The sequence below is a fragment of the Rhinatrema bivittatum genome, chromosome 4, assembly GCF_901001135.1.
Source record: "Rhinatrema bivittatum chromosome 4, aRhiBiv1.1, whole genome shotgun sequence".
Lineage (NCBI taxonomy): Eukaryota > Metazoa > Chordata > Amphibia > Gymnophiona > Rhinatrematidae > Rhinatrema > Rhinatrema bivittatum.
The window spans coordinates 57,863,858-57,881,064 of record NC_042618.1 but is presented as its reverse complement, the minus strand read 5'-3'; the positions used below and the strand labels follow the sequence as shown (position 1 = coordinate 57,881,064).

The 17,207-nt window shown below is 46.9% G+C and overlaps 1 protein-coding gene across 11 annotated transcripts in view; it reads right to left on the bottom strand.

The window, feature by feature from the left end:
• C4H14orf39 (chromosome 4 C14orf39 homolog) overlaps positions 1 to 17,207 on the bottom strand; it is a 702,704-nt gene that overhangs the window by 335,701 nt on the left and 349,796 nt on the right. For all 11 annotated transcript variants that reach the window (XM_029598172.1, XM_029598168.1, XM_029598170.1 and 8 more), the window contains one exon: positions 8,564 to 8,697. In XM_029598172.1, coding sequence (XP_029454032.1) covers positions 8,564 to 8,697 — 134 coding nt within the window. The remainder of the gene's footprint in view (positions 1 to 8,563; positions 8,698 to 17,207) is intronic.

Here is a 17,207-nt window from a genome sequence, read left to right as displayed (position 1 = left end):
ATAGTAGCGTCGTTGACGGTAGTAAGGACGCCGTGTATCCCGTCTAGGGAGTCTCCTAGAAGGAGGTTGTGACTCGAGGTATTAATGAGAGTTGTTTGAGAGTCTCAGTGTGTTCCTTTAAGGTGGCGACTGCTTCCTTAACCTTGTCTCCAAACAGGTTATCTCCCAAACAAGGAAGGTCGGCCAATCTCTCTTGCACCTCTGGTCTTAAGTCTGATGCCTTAAGCCAAGCCCATCTACGAGCTGTAATCCCTGAGGCTGACAGTCAAGATGCGGTTTCAAAGCTGTTGTATGTCGCCCTGACCTCGTGCTTGCCTGCTTCTAGGCCCTTATGCACCAGTTGTAAAAATACTTCCTGGAATTGCTCAGGAAGAGTGTGGGTAAGGCCTTCGACCTGCTTCCATAGGTTGCATTGATATTGGTTCATGAATAGCTGATAAGCAGCAATTCTTGAAACCAACATAGCTCCTTGAAAGATTTTCCGTCCTAAATTATCAAGGAACCGATTATCTTTCCCTGGTGGTGTGGAAGAATGAGCTTGACTCTTTTTGCCTTTTTCTGAGCTGACTCAACTACCACCTTTTGAAATCCAGGGATTGGTTGGACCAGGTATGTAGCATCTGATCTTTTATTAACTGATGCCACTGAACCAGGATGCTCCCAAAATCTGTACATGAGTTCTTGAAGCACCTCATGTACCGGTACGGCCAGTATTTCTTTGGATGGATCTACAAATTGTAGGACCTCTAGTGTCTTCTGTCTGGAATCAATTTCAGAGAGAAGTTGAAATGGTATAGTCTCCGACATGTCTTTTACAAATTGGAGAAAGAGAGATCCTCTGGAGGTGACTTTCGCCTATCTTCTGGAGGTGAAGGTTCAGAAAGCATCTCCTCATCTGTAGAGACATCTGTATCTGAATCAGTTCTAGTGTCTCTTGGATGACCTGATGGTCTGAAAGGCATCGATGGCATGGAAGGAAACCTTGGAGATTGTGGGTGTAGAGGTTGAGTAATACCTGAGGGTCCAGGAATTGGTTCTGGAATGGTGCCTTCATCGGTGTCTTGAGGCTTCTTGGACACGGCCTCGATTAAGGTATCCAACTTTTCCATCAGAGGTTGAAAAATAGAAACCTCTGGAATCGGCATCGATGGTTTCCTGAGAGGAATCGGTGCTGGCGTCGGAATCGGCATCGATGGCATCGGTGCCGGAATGGCTGATGACATCGGTATCGAGGGCAAAATATCCATCGGTACCGGAATCGGCGTTGATGGCATCGCTGGTGTCGATGGTTGTGGCCTCGGTATTGCATTGAGGAGTGCGTCTCATACCGCTTGACGAATATAAACGTCAAGTTCCGCCCGCATGGATGATGAGATCAGAGCAGCCATGGGGGGAGGCGGGAGTGGCGATGCCAGTACCTCCTCAGAGCCCTGAGGAGGTACGGTTCCCTGCACCGGTGCTGGTGGGGATCGCCCTGGTATCGAAGGCTCCGGAGCCTGCACGTCAAACCGAGGTTTCTTAGCCATCGATTCCGTATCCATCGATGGCACTGCGGGTATCGGATTGATGGTCGATGTGTGCGGCCTTTGATGGCGATGTTGATGCTTCTCTTTTTCTTTGGACTTTTCGCTGCCCGACGTCGATGCCTTTGACGATGGAGAGGGGGAGGAAATAAAAGCGTCTCCTGACTCACCTGGGACTTGTTTCTTCAGCACCACCTTGCGAATCGATCCAGCCGGAGATGATTGCGTGGAGGATGATGCTGCAGGTAACAGCTGAATTTTGAAGAGCTGTTCCATCTTCTCCATCCGGAGTCGACGTCCCTTCAATGTCATGCCGGCACAGTGAGGGCAGGATCTGACGTCGTGGTTCTCACCAAGGCAGAGAACGCAGTCTTGGTGGGGGTCCGTTATGGACATATTTCTGGTGCACTTAGGGCACTTTTTGAATCCCGAAGCCATTTTAGGTCGGACAGCCGTCGACGACCATGGAACGGGAAAAAAGTTCAAAAATCGGTACGGAACCAGCGAAGTAAAGGAAAAAACTTACCGCGATGGTAATATAAAGGGAGACCCTTGCGGCTAAAAGTTTTTCCCGACTTTTTGAAAAGTTTTGAGTTGTGGAGAAAATTACCAAAGGACTCCAAATTAACCGCGAGGCTAACGGCTCCGTGGAAAAAAGAAGACTGAAGGGAGACCCCTGTGGCAGAGCGTATCATGGCATGCTGGGCATGCTCAGTAGGCACTCTGGTGCCAGTCAAAAGTTTCATAGAAACTTTGACAGAAGTTTTTTCCGTATAGGGCTCCATTACCGATGTCACCCATATGTGAGGACTAGCATCCTGCTTGTCCTGGGATAATATAACTTTCCAGGTGAGATAGCGAAGATCGCAGGAGGGGAGAGGCTCAAACGGAGGTTTCATTAGCCATCCTAACACCACGTTAAGGTCCCAAGCAGGGGCCGGAGGGCGCAATGGAGGTTTCAGGTGGAGCAAACCTTTCATGAAGCGTGTGACTAAGGGTTGTGTTGAAATAGAGACATCTCCCACGCCGTTGTGGAAAGCGGCTACCGCATTGACATGCACCCTTATAGAGGAAGTTTTCAGGCCTGACTGACAGATGCCAGAGATAGTCCAGAAACTTTGCAGTGGAACAAGAGAAAGAGTCTATGGACATGGACGTGCACCAGACCGTAAACCTTTTCCACTTAGAACAATAAGAGCGTCTCGTGGAAGACTTTTGTGAGGCTACCAGGACTCTGGATACCGACTCCGAAAAGTTAAGGGGTTGGAGTATTAACCTTTCAACATCCACGCCGTCAGGGACAGGGCCTGGAGGTTGGGGTGGCATAGGCACCTGTCATTCTGAGTTATCAGAAGTGGATCCTCCCCCAGAGGGATGCACCGGCATACTGACAGGTCCTGAAGGATTGGAAACCAGACCTGGTGCAGCCAGTGAGGGGCTATGAGAATCATTAAGCCCTTGTCGCTCCGTAACTTCATGAGAGTCCTCGAGATGAGAGGAAGTGGAGGGTACACAGAGGAGACCGCTGGACCACGAGAGGGCGAAAGCGTCGCTCGGTTGTGAGTGGTGGCTGCGAGTGAACAAGCAGAATTTCTCTGCTTTGTGGTTGTGGACTGACGCAAAGAGAGCTATGCGAGGGTACCCCCAACGTTGGAAGATTGTATCTGCTACCGTGGGGTTGAGTGACTACTCGTGCGGATGAAATGTGCGACTCAATTTGTCCGCCAGAACATTGTCCACACCCACCAAGTAGGTTGCTTTGAGGTACATTGAATGGGAAAGAGCCCATGCCCATATCTGTGCAGCTTCCTGACACAGAAGGTAGGAGCCTGTTCCACCTTGCTTGTTGATGTACCACATCGCCTCCTGATTGTCGGTTTGAATTAGGATGGCCTTGTTTGAAAGGCGATCCTGAAAAATCCGGAGGGCATATAGGATCACCCGAAGCGCCAGGAAATTTATCTGATGTTTGGCTTCCTCTGGAGACCAGGTTCTCTGAGACTGCAGTTTGTCGACATGAGCACCCCACCCTAGGTTGGAGGCGTCCGTCATCAAGACAATTTGAGATTCTGGAGCCTGAAAAGGAAGGCCTTGAAGGAGATTGGAGTGGTGCATCCACCAGGCCAGCAACAGGCGTAGCTGCTTGGTAATGTGGACAAGGCTTGACATAGGGTGAAACGCCTGAGCCCACTGGGATTTCAGGGCCCACTGCATTACTCTCATGGCTAGGTGGGCCATCGGAGTGACATGTACTGAGATGCCATGTGACCTAGCAACGTGAGGAAATGACGAGTTGTTAAGTAATCTCGGGCCTGGAGAGACTGCGCCAAGGATGTGAGAGTGTGAGCCTGATCCTGAGGGAGGAAGGCTTTTGCCTGTACAGTGTCCAGCTTGGCCCCTATGAAGGACAGGGTTTGAGATGGAACTAGCTTGGACTTGGGATAGTTGACCAGAAACCCCAGGGACAGCAGAGTATGGAGAGTCAGACACAAGGAGGCCAGTGCATCCTTCTGAGTTTGAGCCCTTATCAACCAATCGTCGAGATAAGGGTAGACATGGACCCCTTGACCCCAGAGTTAGGCTGTGACTACTATGAGACACTTGGTGAAGACTTGCGGAGCGGACGCTAGGCCGAAAGGTAGTACTCGGTACTGGAAGTGACGGGGGCCAACCAGGAACCAAAGGAACTTGCGATGAGAAGGAGTGATCGAAATGTGTGTATATGCATCTTGAAGATCCAGAGAGCAAAGCCAATCTCCTCTTTGCAGAAGTAGTAGAGAGCCCAAGGTTACCATCCTGAACTTCTCCTTTTGGAGATTCTTGTTTAAGGCTCGATGGTCCAGGATTGTACGAAAGCCACCTGACTTTTTTGGGATGAGGAAATACCAGGAATAGAACCCCTGCCCCTGTTGGGAGGGGGGCACTGGTTCTATCGCCCGGGATTTGAGGAGGGATGAGATCTCCTCCTCTAGAAGAGGGGAGTGGTCGGATGATCCCCACGTCAGCCGAGGTGGGGAGTCCTCCGGTATTGTCAGAAAGTTGTGGTGGTAACCTTGGGTCACTACAGCAAGAACCCACAGATCTGTGGTGATTGTTTGCCATATGCTGGTGAAGTGGTACAACCGACCTCTGATGGGTACTGACGGTAGAGGTGGTTGACATATGCTGTCCAGCGAGGAGTCAAAATCCTGACGCAGGTCCCGGTTGAGGCGTTGGTAGTGTCTTCTGAGGACAGGATTGTCTAGACTAACCTTTCTGGTAAGGTCTGGAGGGGCGACCTCGAGCAGCAGGAGGATAATACCTTCTTGGCTTGTAGGCTGGTCACTTAGAGTCGCGTCTGAATGTAAGGCACTGCAGAGAGCTGACGTAGTGTCTCATGGTGGTCTTTAAGCTGCACTACGGTTTCTTGGATTTTGTCCCCAAAGAGATTATCACCAGCACAGGGCAGGTCAGCTAACCGGTCCTGTATTTCTGGTCTGAGGTCGGAGGACTTCAACTGGCCCAGCTTCGTCCACTAATCCCCGCTGCAGACACACTAGAGGCAGTGTCAAATATGTCGTATGCAGCACGGACTTCATGCTTGCCAGCATCCAGCCCCTTTTGAGTCAGGGCATTAAGTTGATCCTGAAGATGGTGGGGTAAAGACTCAGAAAAATCTTGAATCTTCTTAAAAAGGTCCCTGTTGTACTGAGTCATGTACAACTGGAATGAAGCAATGTGAGATATCAGCATTGAGCCATGGAAAACGCGTCGGCCAAATGCATCTAGGAACCTCTTCTTTCCCCAGAGGAATGGAAGAGTGAGGCTTAGAATGACGTGCCTTCTTCTGGGCTGACTCCACAACCACAGAATGGTGGGCCAGCTGTGGTTTTTGAAAACCAGGGGCTGTCTACACCAGATATGTGGCATCTGTTTTCCGGTTTACCAGTGGCACAGAGCCTGGATGTTCCCAATTCCTCTTCAGGAGATCAAGGAGGACTTCATGAACAGGTATGGACATGACCTCCTTGGGTGCATCAACAAACCGGATGTCTGAAGCCATCTCCTTTATAAAATTTATAAAGGAAAGGTCTTCTGGAGGAGAGAGTCGTCTTTCCTCAGGAGGAGATGGTTCTGAAGGAAGATCATCTGTGTCCTGGGATGAGCCATCGGTCCAAGGATCGTAAGGTTGATCACCAGCTCCCATGGGATCTCCAGAGGGAAGAAGTGGTGCTAATCCTGAAGGACCAGGCCGAGGCACCAATGGAATCGGAAGTACCGGCAGCCTCAATGGTGGCACCAGCGGCATCGATGGAGGCACCGATGGAACCGGTGACATCGATGGGCGAGCCGGTGGCAGGATTCCAGACGGTCCGGGTATCGGTGTTTCCTCGTCCTCCAATGACAGAGGAATCTGGGTGGAAGGTGAAGGACATACCGGTGCCCTCGGTTCCATCGGTGGAAGGGCACGTCCAGTCTGTCCAGAAGCGGTGCGAGCACCATGGGAATCGGATCGGCAACTGGAGCGGGCACCGGTGTCTGTGCCGATGGAGGCTGGAAGCCCTGCAGTGCTTTTCCGATGGCCTCTTGGATCATCCGATCCAATTCCTCGCGGAAGCCTGGGGCGTGTAACCCCAGCTCCGGAATAGGAGGCAGCACTGGCGTAGCCGGAGGGTCCAACGGTGAAAGTTGAGTCGCGACTCCTGGCACCAATGAAGGTGGGGAATGCCTCGGTGACCCAGTCGCAGAGGAGGATGGCGCCTTCTCTGGACAGGATTTCTTAGTCTGTGGCTCTGTCAATGCCGATGCCAAGGGCTTGCCTGGATCAGAGGACTGAGTCTTCCAATGACTGTGTTGACGCGTCCCTGATGCTCTCCACGGTCCTTCTCCAGAGCTGAAGCAGAAGCAGTCGCCGCTTTCGGAGTAGTCCGTGCTGGATGAGCAACACCAGTGTCCCGCCGCTGGCGAGAGGTCGATGGCACCGGCTCAGACGATGTTGAAGCGCTCGATGGAGTTGGTGGCTTTGCGTGAAAAAGGAATTCCATCTTCTCTGAGTGGGCCTTAACGGCCCTTCGGTGTCATTTGGGCACGTTTGGTGCAAGTTAGGATGTCATGGTCGGACACAAAACACAAACCCTATGCGGGTCAGTGATGGACATTGTCCAAGGACAATCGGGGCACCGACAAAAACCCGACGCCATGGCTTCAACAAAAATTTAGCTACGGTGCAGTCGATGGCCAGTAGGCCCCAAAGGGAAAACTCAACGAGAATCGACCGCAAATGAGGGTAAAGCTTTACCTTACGACCGCGGACTACGGAAACAATAGGGGGACCCCAATGGGGTACAAAACTTTTGAATTTTTTTAAGAAGTTCCGTGAGGAAAATTCCTGTCAGGAATCTCTAGAGAGCTCCTTAACCTGCGTGGCTACTGCTGCGCGGAAAAAAAAAAAGAGACTGAAGGGGGACCCCTGCTGGATCCAGGGTTAGTGCCATGCTGGGCATGCCCAGTTGGTGCCAGTCAAAGTTCTAGAAACTTTGATAAAAGTGTTCCATGATTGGGCTCCATCCTGATGATGTCACCCATGCGTGAGGACTACCATCCTGCTTGTCCTGTGAGAAAAACCCTATTAGAGTGTCCAGAATCTTCTTTAAGAATGTGAAGTGCCCTAAACAAAGTCATCCTAATTGTGAGTACAGCTGGGAGAGAAATAGTAGAGATATTGAGAGACTGTGTAATGGTCCTCATCTCTGTGAGCCTAGAACCCTGGAGGTTGAATTCTCCTCCCCGCCGGAAAGAACCCTGGATTTGTGGGGCAAGAGAACTGATTTGGTGTGAGGAAAGACAGAGTTGGAAGAACGTGGCCCATGCATTAAGGGAGGCTCCCGAAGAGGGGTTGCAGATTCTTTCTTATGATGGCGCAGAGAAGGGCATCAGCATAAAAAGCCCTTAACTTCTTCCTCTATTCAGCAAGCAGAGGGTAAAACTTTGCCATCATCTTGCCCACTTTAAAAGAGCCAGTGAATGAATTCCACTCAAAGACCATTTCCTTTATTGCTTTAAGCAGTGAAAAGAACTTTGCCAGCTTCCTCAAGCCCACTATGACTATCTTCTACTGACTTCTTATCCTCATACTTAACTTCCACAATATTCAAAAAATGCAAGGATCATACAATCAAGGAAGATATCTCTACCTTCCTGATTAAATGACTCACTATTGATTTGTTCTCCTCCTTTGAGAAGTACTCTCCTTCCTCCAAATTGTCACCCTTGTAACTTCTGTGGTCCTCTTTAAGAAACCTTAGTGAAGGATCAGATTTTATTGATGCTTATATTTCCTATCCATGCAGATTATGTGAGCCGGGAGGCTGGGGACCCTAATGCGGGTTCTGAGGCTCCCAATGTAGCAGTAAAAAAAAAAAAAAAGTCGCAACAGATGGGGAGATTGAGCGGAGATCATTGCTGACCCCCTTCTCAACTCAGGGTCACCAGCTGAAGCAATCCCAACACCCCCAAAAAGTAAAAAATGTAGGCATGCAGCAATGCTCCCCCAGAGCTTAACAAATTAAAAATAGTGCCCGGCCCCCCTCCCCCCCCCCCCCCCCCCCCAATCCAAAAAAATCATTGAAGGTTCTGATCCCCGCTCAACCTCCCTGTTTGCCATGACTTTTATTTTTCGGGCCAGTAGATCTTTAAGGCAATGGCGGTCCCATGAGGTTGGGGCCACTATCACGTTAAATGGTCACTCGCATTCTTTTGTCCTGCGGTGTTGGTTGCAAGACAAAAGAACATTCCATACAGCCACAATGCTTTTTCGAGGAAGGGGCCCTACTATCGCAGCAACACCCCCCTCTCGATAATACATTGTGGCTTATTGCATCCAGAGGTTAGCTAGATAAGTGTGAATATCACACTTAGCCGGTTATGTCAGCCAGATAAATAGCCCCTCCTAGTTATATGCCTCTCCCCACCATCCCACCTATCACCTAGATGGCTAGCTACTTATCCGCCTAAGTGGCACTGAATATCAATCTCTTAGTAACTAAAAATGTATTCTGTACCTGTTTCTTTCTTCTTCATTGATAGTTTAAAAGTTTGCAGAGGTCGAACTAGTTTCTGAGGAATGCTGGGAAGATGCAATGGATTTAACTGCTGCTGTTTCTCATTTGACAAATATCCTTTATCTTCAAAAATGCTATTGGAGAGTAAAAAAATAGAAATTTGAAAATATTTCCACAGCTACTCAATGAAATATATGTAATTGTTTAAAAAAAAACTGACTGAAATGTAGGCAAGCACTTTTGGTTTCTTGCCTTTGTTTGAGAAGACATGGCAAATTCAGATGCCTGTTTACTAAGATGTGATAACACTTTTATGCCTGGTAAATACTGTTTACCATGCAGTAACATTTGTTATTCCATGCTATTTATTAAAAATCTCATGCATAATTTACAATCACAAATTTTCCCTTTATTTTCCAGTCCTTAAATCAGATGCAATGTGGCCATTCTAAAGTGCTTTGACACCTGCAAATGCATGCAAAGCAACAAAATATTTTTGGTACACTGTGCTTCTTGGGAAAAGTTGATTGCACTTCTAGAGGTGTAGCTAACTTACCAACCGGAAGCATCACCAGACTAAGATACCTGGCGATGCTCCTGGACTGCAAGGCCATGTAAAATATCTTTCCCCTGTAAAGATTTCCTGGTTGTCTATGAGGGAAAGGTATTCCTGGCTGCCCCAACTCTGCACTCAGCACATATTCATTAATGTAAGCCCATCAAGCCCCAGCCTGGCCTTTAAGCCTGACTCCCTTACAAAAAATGACAAAGCCTACTTGGGGGTTGTCCCCTCCTCTTCCCTGAACCCTCCCCCAAGCTATTCCCATACACCTGGAGATATGGAAGGGGCAAGAGCAAGCTCCACTCACTCCTGCGCCATTGGAGCTATCTTACAAAATGCATGAGGCACAGGGAGCCATGAGTCAGCCAGTGCCAGTTTGAAAGATGCAGTTGAAGGTTCAAGCGTGAGTGGGAATCACTCCTGCCCCCTCAAAACTTCCAGGATTATGGGGTAAGCTGGGGGATGGTCCTGGAGAGGCAATCTCCAGAGGGAGTTTGCTATATTTTGCAAGAGGATGGCACTTAAAGACCAGGTCCATAGTGATTTGCTGGGATAAGGCTTGATGAGACTACATTAAAGAATATTTATATGGAGGGTGGGGGAATCCCAGGGACTCTGCCTTTCTATGATGGATCACCAGGAACTTTTTACAGGGGAACTTTTGACAGGGTCTTGCAGTCCCTTTAAGTCAGTGGCACTTGAATGGGGGGTTGCCAGCTAAGTTTCTTACCTGTAATAGGTATTCTCTGTAAATAGCAGGTTAAATCATCCACACAAGTTGGTGGTATCTTCTGATGCTGCCAAAATGGAAAAGCTCTCTCAGAGTTCAAAAAATCCTAAAAGATCTTTCTGAGCATGTTTAGAACTTCATGAGCAGCTCCAGCCATTTAAGTCTCCTCAGTCTCAATAGCAAGCTAGGCTTCAACTCTAAAGAGGAGGTGGGAATGTCTGTGTGGCTGATTTATCTTGCTGTTTATGGAGAACACTTGGTACAGGTAAGCAACTTAGCTTTCTTCATCAACAAGCAGGATAATCTCAACCACACACGTGGGAACTCCCACATTAAGGATTGCGTATGATTAAGTTTGTTTTTGCATTGTAGTAGTAGATCACCGAAACCCATCTGTATTGCTCAAGGATAGAAAGAAGGAATTAATTAAATAAGCTTTGAAAAACTGCGTGTCCAAAATTGCTGTCTTAATACGAAGCAGTCTCCAGTCAGAATTGAGCAGTGAAAGTATGGATAGAAGATCATGTAGCAGCCTTGAAAATATTTTGTATGGAAGCAGAACACAGATGCACTAGAGAAGCTGCTGTGTCCTAAGTGGTTCGCCTTTACTGTATTTTGAAGATTTAGTCCCATTCAATTGTAGCAGTAAGTTATGCAATCAGAGATCTAAGTAGAAAGAATTCTCTTTGTAACTGAAAAATCCTGTTTGATTGGATTAAAAGAAAGGAATAGTTATGTGGTCTCTCTGAGGGACTGTGTCCTTTTCATATTGAAAAGTAGAGATCTTCTGTAGTCCCATGTATGAAGCACCTGCTCATATTTATGGGCATATAGTCTTGGAAAGAATGATGTCAACTCAATGGAATGATTCAAATGAAAGTGAGAAACTGCTTTGGAAGAAATTTAGGATTAATTTTTAAAACGTATCTGTTGTAAAGAAAAACTGAATATAAGGAAAGTATGTGACTACCGCTTATAATTCACTTATTCTTAGAGCAGAAGTAAATGCTATCTAAAACAGAACTTTCCAAGAAAGGGATTTTAGCTCTGTTGTTGCCAAGCATTGAAACTGTGATTTCATGAACTAAAAATATTTTATATTACTATTTGCATGCAATTTTTCAGACTTTGGGTTCATTTGTTTGTCTGTCCTAGTGGGCCATTTTTATAAAGAAAACTAACTCTTTTTAATATTTTACTAATATGAGGGTCTCTTTGGGTAGTGTTTTTAAATTTCCCTTTATCTCTATCAAATTGGGGGTTTTTTGAGTCTTGTGTGGCTGTGTCCCTTTAAATCCAGGAAGGAAACGCGCACGCAGGCCTAGAGAAGCCCAGTGGGAGAGGGGCCCATGCTGGGAACAGCCTGCGCATCGGAGAGGCTGGTTGCGAGGCCTACCCGCGCGGCAGCAGAGGAGACCGTGGGGAAGAGCCCTGGGAGCGGCTGGCTGCCGCAGCCAGCGTGCCCAGGCCCAAAGGAATAGTGCAGTAGCGGTGAGCGCAGGATGCTGCGGCTGGCGGACATAACAGAAACGGGAGGCTTTATTTTTCGAAGCACTTCTCAAGTTTGGCATAAAACCAGTTGTCACAGAGACTGAGTACTCGGGAGACATCTTGGCAATGGGTAATCAGATCCTTTGAGAAGACTAAGATGTCATCCAAGTATATGATTACGCAGTCATAGTAGAGGTCTCTGAATATCTCGTTCATCATGTTTTGAAACACGGCCGGTGTGTTGCACAACCCAAACAGCATGACCAAGTACTCATAATGGCCGTCTCTGGTGTTGAAAGCAGTTTTCTGTTCATTGGATTCAGATCAAGTTAAAGGCCCCCCCCACCCTCAGAGGTCCAACTTAAAAAAAATTTTGCTCCTTGCAGACGGTCAAATAGCTCAGAGATCAGAGGCAAGGGGTAATGATCCTTCCAGGTGATTGCGTTCAGGCTTTGATAGTCTATACATGGACGGAGGGTCCAGTCCTTCTTAGCCACAAAGAAAAACCCGGCACCTGTTGAGGATGTGGAGTGACTGATGAATCTGTGGTCCAGATTTTCTCATATATATTTGGACATGGCCTTTGTCTTTGGTAGGGACAGGGGGTAAACCCAGTGCCAAGCCCTGAGGGGGCTTGGCACTGGGTAGCAGATCTATGGCACAATTGACCTCCCTATGAAGAGGCAAGGCGTCAGCTTTTTTTTTTTTTCTTTTTTTTTTTTTTTTTTTTAGAGAAAACCCTGGCGAATTAAGCATACTGCAGAGGAAGGTCAGCTGAAATAACGGAGGTCATGAGAAATGGCAGATAGCTACCTTCTCTAGACAGGAAACATGGCAGTAGGAACCCCACCGGGACAACTGGAGTGATGCCCAATCGAACTGCAGGGAATATAGCTGGAGCCAGAGCGATCCCAGGACCACAGGATGAATAGCTTTATTGATGATGTGGAACGACATGTGTTCCTCATGCAGGGATCCAGTACAGAGCTTTAATGGAGCCGCGATGCAGATAACTCTTCCTGGTAGGGAATCCCATGGGTAGAAGAGAGGACCAATGGAACTGGTCAGAGAAACATGGGAATCTGAAGGTGTTCCACAAGATCCTTCATGAGGAAGATCCCGCCTGCCCCAAAATCTACTAGACAATACAAAACCCAAAACTGATGAATTGTATGGTATATATAATAATCAAAATGAAAAAAAGCCATACAACTTCGGAAACCTTTTTTTGGATGGTATATAAAAAAGTGGGAAAGACCTCATATACAAACAATAGGTGTTGCTTTTTGTATCATTTCTTAACCAAGAACAGCATTCCTTCACTTATTAAGGTGAAATCATACGTTCATATGTCACCAAAGTGATTGTGCATCCTTTAAATATAATCATTGGGCTCCACACTTTTTTGCTTAAAGGCACGCTTATTTTATATGCCACAACTTAATGCGCTCTAAAATAAAACAAAGAAGCCCTCTTATCTTATAATGCTGTGATGCTTAATCCACTCTGGATTGGAACAACGGACACTCATGCATATTATGCGATTAGTTTCATAACACATGGCTCGACACAGCTCGTGTTTCAAAAACCTTCCTCAGGGGCCTCAGGAATATATTAACCATCTTGTGTCTTAGCTCGAGTTACTACACCCGCATTTCAAAGTAGTGAAAACGTTTCTAGAATCTACTAGGGCTAGCGTGGTGAAGTCCTGGTTGCCCCCCGAGAGTGTCACAGGAAGCGTTAACGGGGGAGCAGAAGAGGTGAGGCCTAGGATCAGTCCCCGACTGTATCCTAGGCCCGAGAATTTACCGGCCTTACTGGGCAGTGGGCTATTACGTGGCCTGCTTCGCCACAGTAGAGTCTGGCCTGGAGTCGCCAGAGGAATTTTGGGGTTAGTCGGCCACAACCCAGTTGCATCAGTTCCTCTGTCAGGGTTCTAGGAGAAGAGGAGGCTTCCGGACGAGAAGAAGGATGCAGAGGATGGTGTGCGATGGTCGTGCGTCTCCTGGAGAGTTGTAATTCCCGATTCTGCTCCTGGAGTCGACTATCAATCCTCCCAACCAAGTCAATGAGGAAGTCTAGGGAGCCAGGAAGTTCATGAGCCACCAGATCATCCTTAATATAGGATGATAGTCCATCCAGGAAGATGGAGCAGAAAAATCTTCACCCTAATGAAGTTCTGTAGCCAAGGTATGGAATTCTATGATGTAGTCAGAGAGGGAGCGATTGCCCTGACGGATGTGGAGGAGATCCAAACCAGACATGGCCTGATGGCCCGGGTCATTGAACACCGTCTTGAAGAGTTCCAAAAACCACTGGAGGTCCCGCAGGATGGGATCAGAGTATTCCCACAAAGGGGAGGCCCAGGCAAAGGCCATGCTATCCAACAGGGAAAGCATGAGGTAGTCTTAGTGACAACATACGAAAACAATGCCGATTGAAGGCAAAAATGCATGTTACACTGGTTGAAGAACCTCCAACAAAGTTGAGGCTCTCTGGAATAGCAGGAAAGAGCTGGAAGGGGTATGACGGAGCGCGGAGGAGCCCAAGGAGTGGTGGGAGCTGGTGTAGGCACGGTCAATATTCCCACTGGAATAGAGTCATCTAGGTGGGCGCTGAGACGCTCCAGAGGCTGCTAGAGCTTCAACAACATGCTGCTGCTCCTGAATTTTCTGGCCCAGGTGAAGTTTCACCAATACCAGCCCACGTTTCCCTTAGGTTGAGCCCTTGGGTGCCGGGGCCGGCTGGACTTAGGTGGGGCCTTTTCGGAGATGGAAGTCCAGGCAGTCAAAGAGTAGCAGCCAGTACACTGAAGGGTCAGTAGAAGCAGCAGCTAGGGATTCAGAGAAGCATGAGAAGTCGGTACATAGGCCAAGGTCAGGGGCAGGCATCAAAGCTCAAGGTCAGAGTCCAAGCAAAGACTGAGGCAGGCAACGAGAAGCGAAGGTCGATATCCAGTCCGATATCAAGCCAAGATCAGTCCAAAGGTAAGGAAGAAGGTGAGGAACACGGAAGACAGGAGCGAACTCAGGAAACTCGGAAAACCACTGCTCCAGAAGGAGAAGATCTATTCCCAAGGCAAAGGCTGAAGGCAGGGACTAGCCGCAATGATGTCATCAGCAAGGGCCATGGGGCTTTTCCCACCATGGGCCCTTTAAATTCTGAGGCGAGGTGCGCGTGTGTGCTTAGGAGGTCGGGTGCAGAAGCAGGACTTCGGCGGCATTCCCCAGCCATAAAGAAAGACAGCAGCATCCTAGGCAGACCTAGAGGGTTCTGTATTGGACTGGGGGTGCAAAGGGTATTTGGGTTTCTAGTTCAGGGAAGGGAAGGGGGAGGTTTGGGGAAGGGTTATTTAGGTTTTCTACTCAGACCTTTTCTTTGTACTAAATTCTAAGGTGGTATTATTTCTGGTAACTATTTGAGGCTTATATAACAATATTATTGATACTATTTAAAGGTTACCCCACACACTTTCAGAGCGAGAGATCACCACACCCAAGAAGTTACCTTACTACTTTCTATACGGCCTCTCCCCTTGCACATAAAATGGAAGAGAGCAATGGGGGGAGGGGGGGGCCTTAGGCGGGGGGCCTCCCCTTGTAATATGGCTTTATGGCCCATAACATGAATAATCCCAAACACAAGAGCTATGAATAAACTGATCTCATGGAATGTGAATGGGTTGGGATCTCCCATACAAAGAAAAAAAGTTCTATGACATTTAAAGCACGCAAAGGCAGCAAGTGCTTGCTTGCAAAAGACCATCTTTCGCCTGCAGAAAGTGAAAAATTAAAAAGAGGGTGGGTCGGCTCGTGTGATTCTTCAGCAGCTCGAGGCAGAAAAGCAGGAGTTGCCATATTAATAAATAAATCCACTAACTTTAAGATAACCATGAATATACAGGACCCCGAGGGTAGATTCATTATACTTATAGGAGAGAGGAATGGAATTTTAGTTTCGATATGTAACGTCTATGCCCCTAACGAATACTCACAGTTTCTTTGTTAAAATACTGAACTCTCTTATCACACATTCACAAGGTGTGCTTTTTTTTTTTTTACTGGGAGACTTTAATTGTATTCATGACTCTACTGTGGATAAAAACCCACCCCTATGGAGGAATAAGGGTGGAAAGAAGAAAGGCATAGCCTTTCTTTGTCACTAATTAAAACTCTTGGCTAAATGGCGAAACCTTTACCCAACAGAGAGGGATTACACACACTTCTCAAGGTCCCATTCCTCCCTTTCTCGTATTGATTACATATTAGTTTCTCAAACCCAATTTCACTCAATAATCAGAGCAGACATCAAGCCACAAATAATTTCTGACCATTCCCCAGTTTCTGTTCTCATAAAGCCCCCAAATAGTTGAGACTTTGAAAGAATCTGGAGATTCCCCTGGTATCTCAAAGACAATATCAAATTTCAGCAATTCTTAAAAGATAAGTGGAGGGATTTTATGACACATAATCAACCACATATGCAATATGCATAACCCTCAACCATTCTGGGAAATCGTAAAGCAGTGCTACAGGGGGAAATAATATCTTACGTTAAATCACGCAACAAAAGTTACATAACAGCATTCTGCAACTAGAAACACAATTAACAGATGCTAAGGATGCACTAATACAAGATCCCTCGGAAGCTCAGATACGCAAATATTACAGTATTTTTGGATACCTGAACACTTTACTAAATTTATGAACCCAACATACCTCGCAAAAATAGGTTAAGAACAAAAGAACATGCCATACTGGGTCAGACCAAGGGTCCATCAAGCCCAGCATCCTGTTTCCAACAGTGGCTAAGCCAGGCCATAAGAACCTGGCAAGTATCCAAAAACTAAGTCTATTTCATGTTACCGTTGCTAGTAATAGCAGTGGCTATTTTCTAAGTCAACTTAATTAATAGCAGGTAATGGACTTCTCCTCCAAGAGTTATCCAAGCCTTTTTTTAAACACAGCTATACTAACTGAACTAACCACTTCCTCTGGCAACAAATTCCAGAGTTTAATTGTGCGTTGAGTGAAGAAGAACTTTCTCCGATTAGTTTTAAATGTGCCACATGCTAACTTCATGGAGTGCCTCCTAGTCTTTCTATTATCTGAAAGACTAAATAACCGATTCACATCTACCCGTTCTAGACCTCTCATGATTTTAAATACCTCTATCATATCCCCCCTCAGCCATCTCTTCTCCAAGCTGAAAAGTCCTAACCTCTTTAGTCTTTCCTCATAGGGGAGCTGTTCCATTCCCCTTCTTTCAATTTGGGAACAAGGCTGGGAAAATCCTAGCAAATCTAGTGCGCTCAGCTAAAGAAAATGCTTTTGTAGCTCGTATGAGAGAGCATCATGGAGATCTGGTTACCCAGAAAAAGGATGTATGCGAGGTCTTTTGTACTTTTTATGAGACCTTATACACTGCAGATACTAACAAAGGGAAAGAGGTAGAAGACCTCTTCTTTCAAAACTTGCCCCTCCCAAAACTCTGGGAACTGAGTTAGGATTTCTTGAACTGGCCAATTCAAACTTACAAAGTGCTACAGGCACTGTGCAATCTGACAAATCCTCTGGCCCAGATGGATTCTCATATGACTTCTATAAAATACTGTGCAGCCACCTGGTCACCCCCCCCCCTAACAAATTTCTACCTAGATGGCCTTGCTAAACAGGCCTTCCCTGTAACCTTTAATTTGGCCCACATCATAGTCCTCCCAAAACCTGGGAAAGATCTTCTTTCCCTCCTCTTACAGGCCAATTTCCCTTCTAAACTGCGACTTAAAAATCCTAGCAAAAGTTTTAGCTGCCAGACTAAATATTTTATTACCCTCCTTAGTTTCTCCTTATCAAGTTGGGTTT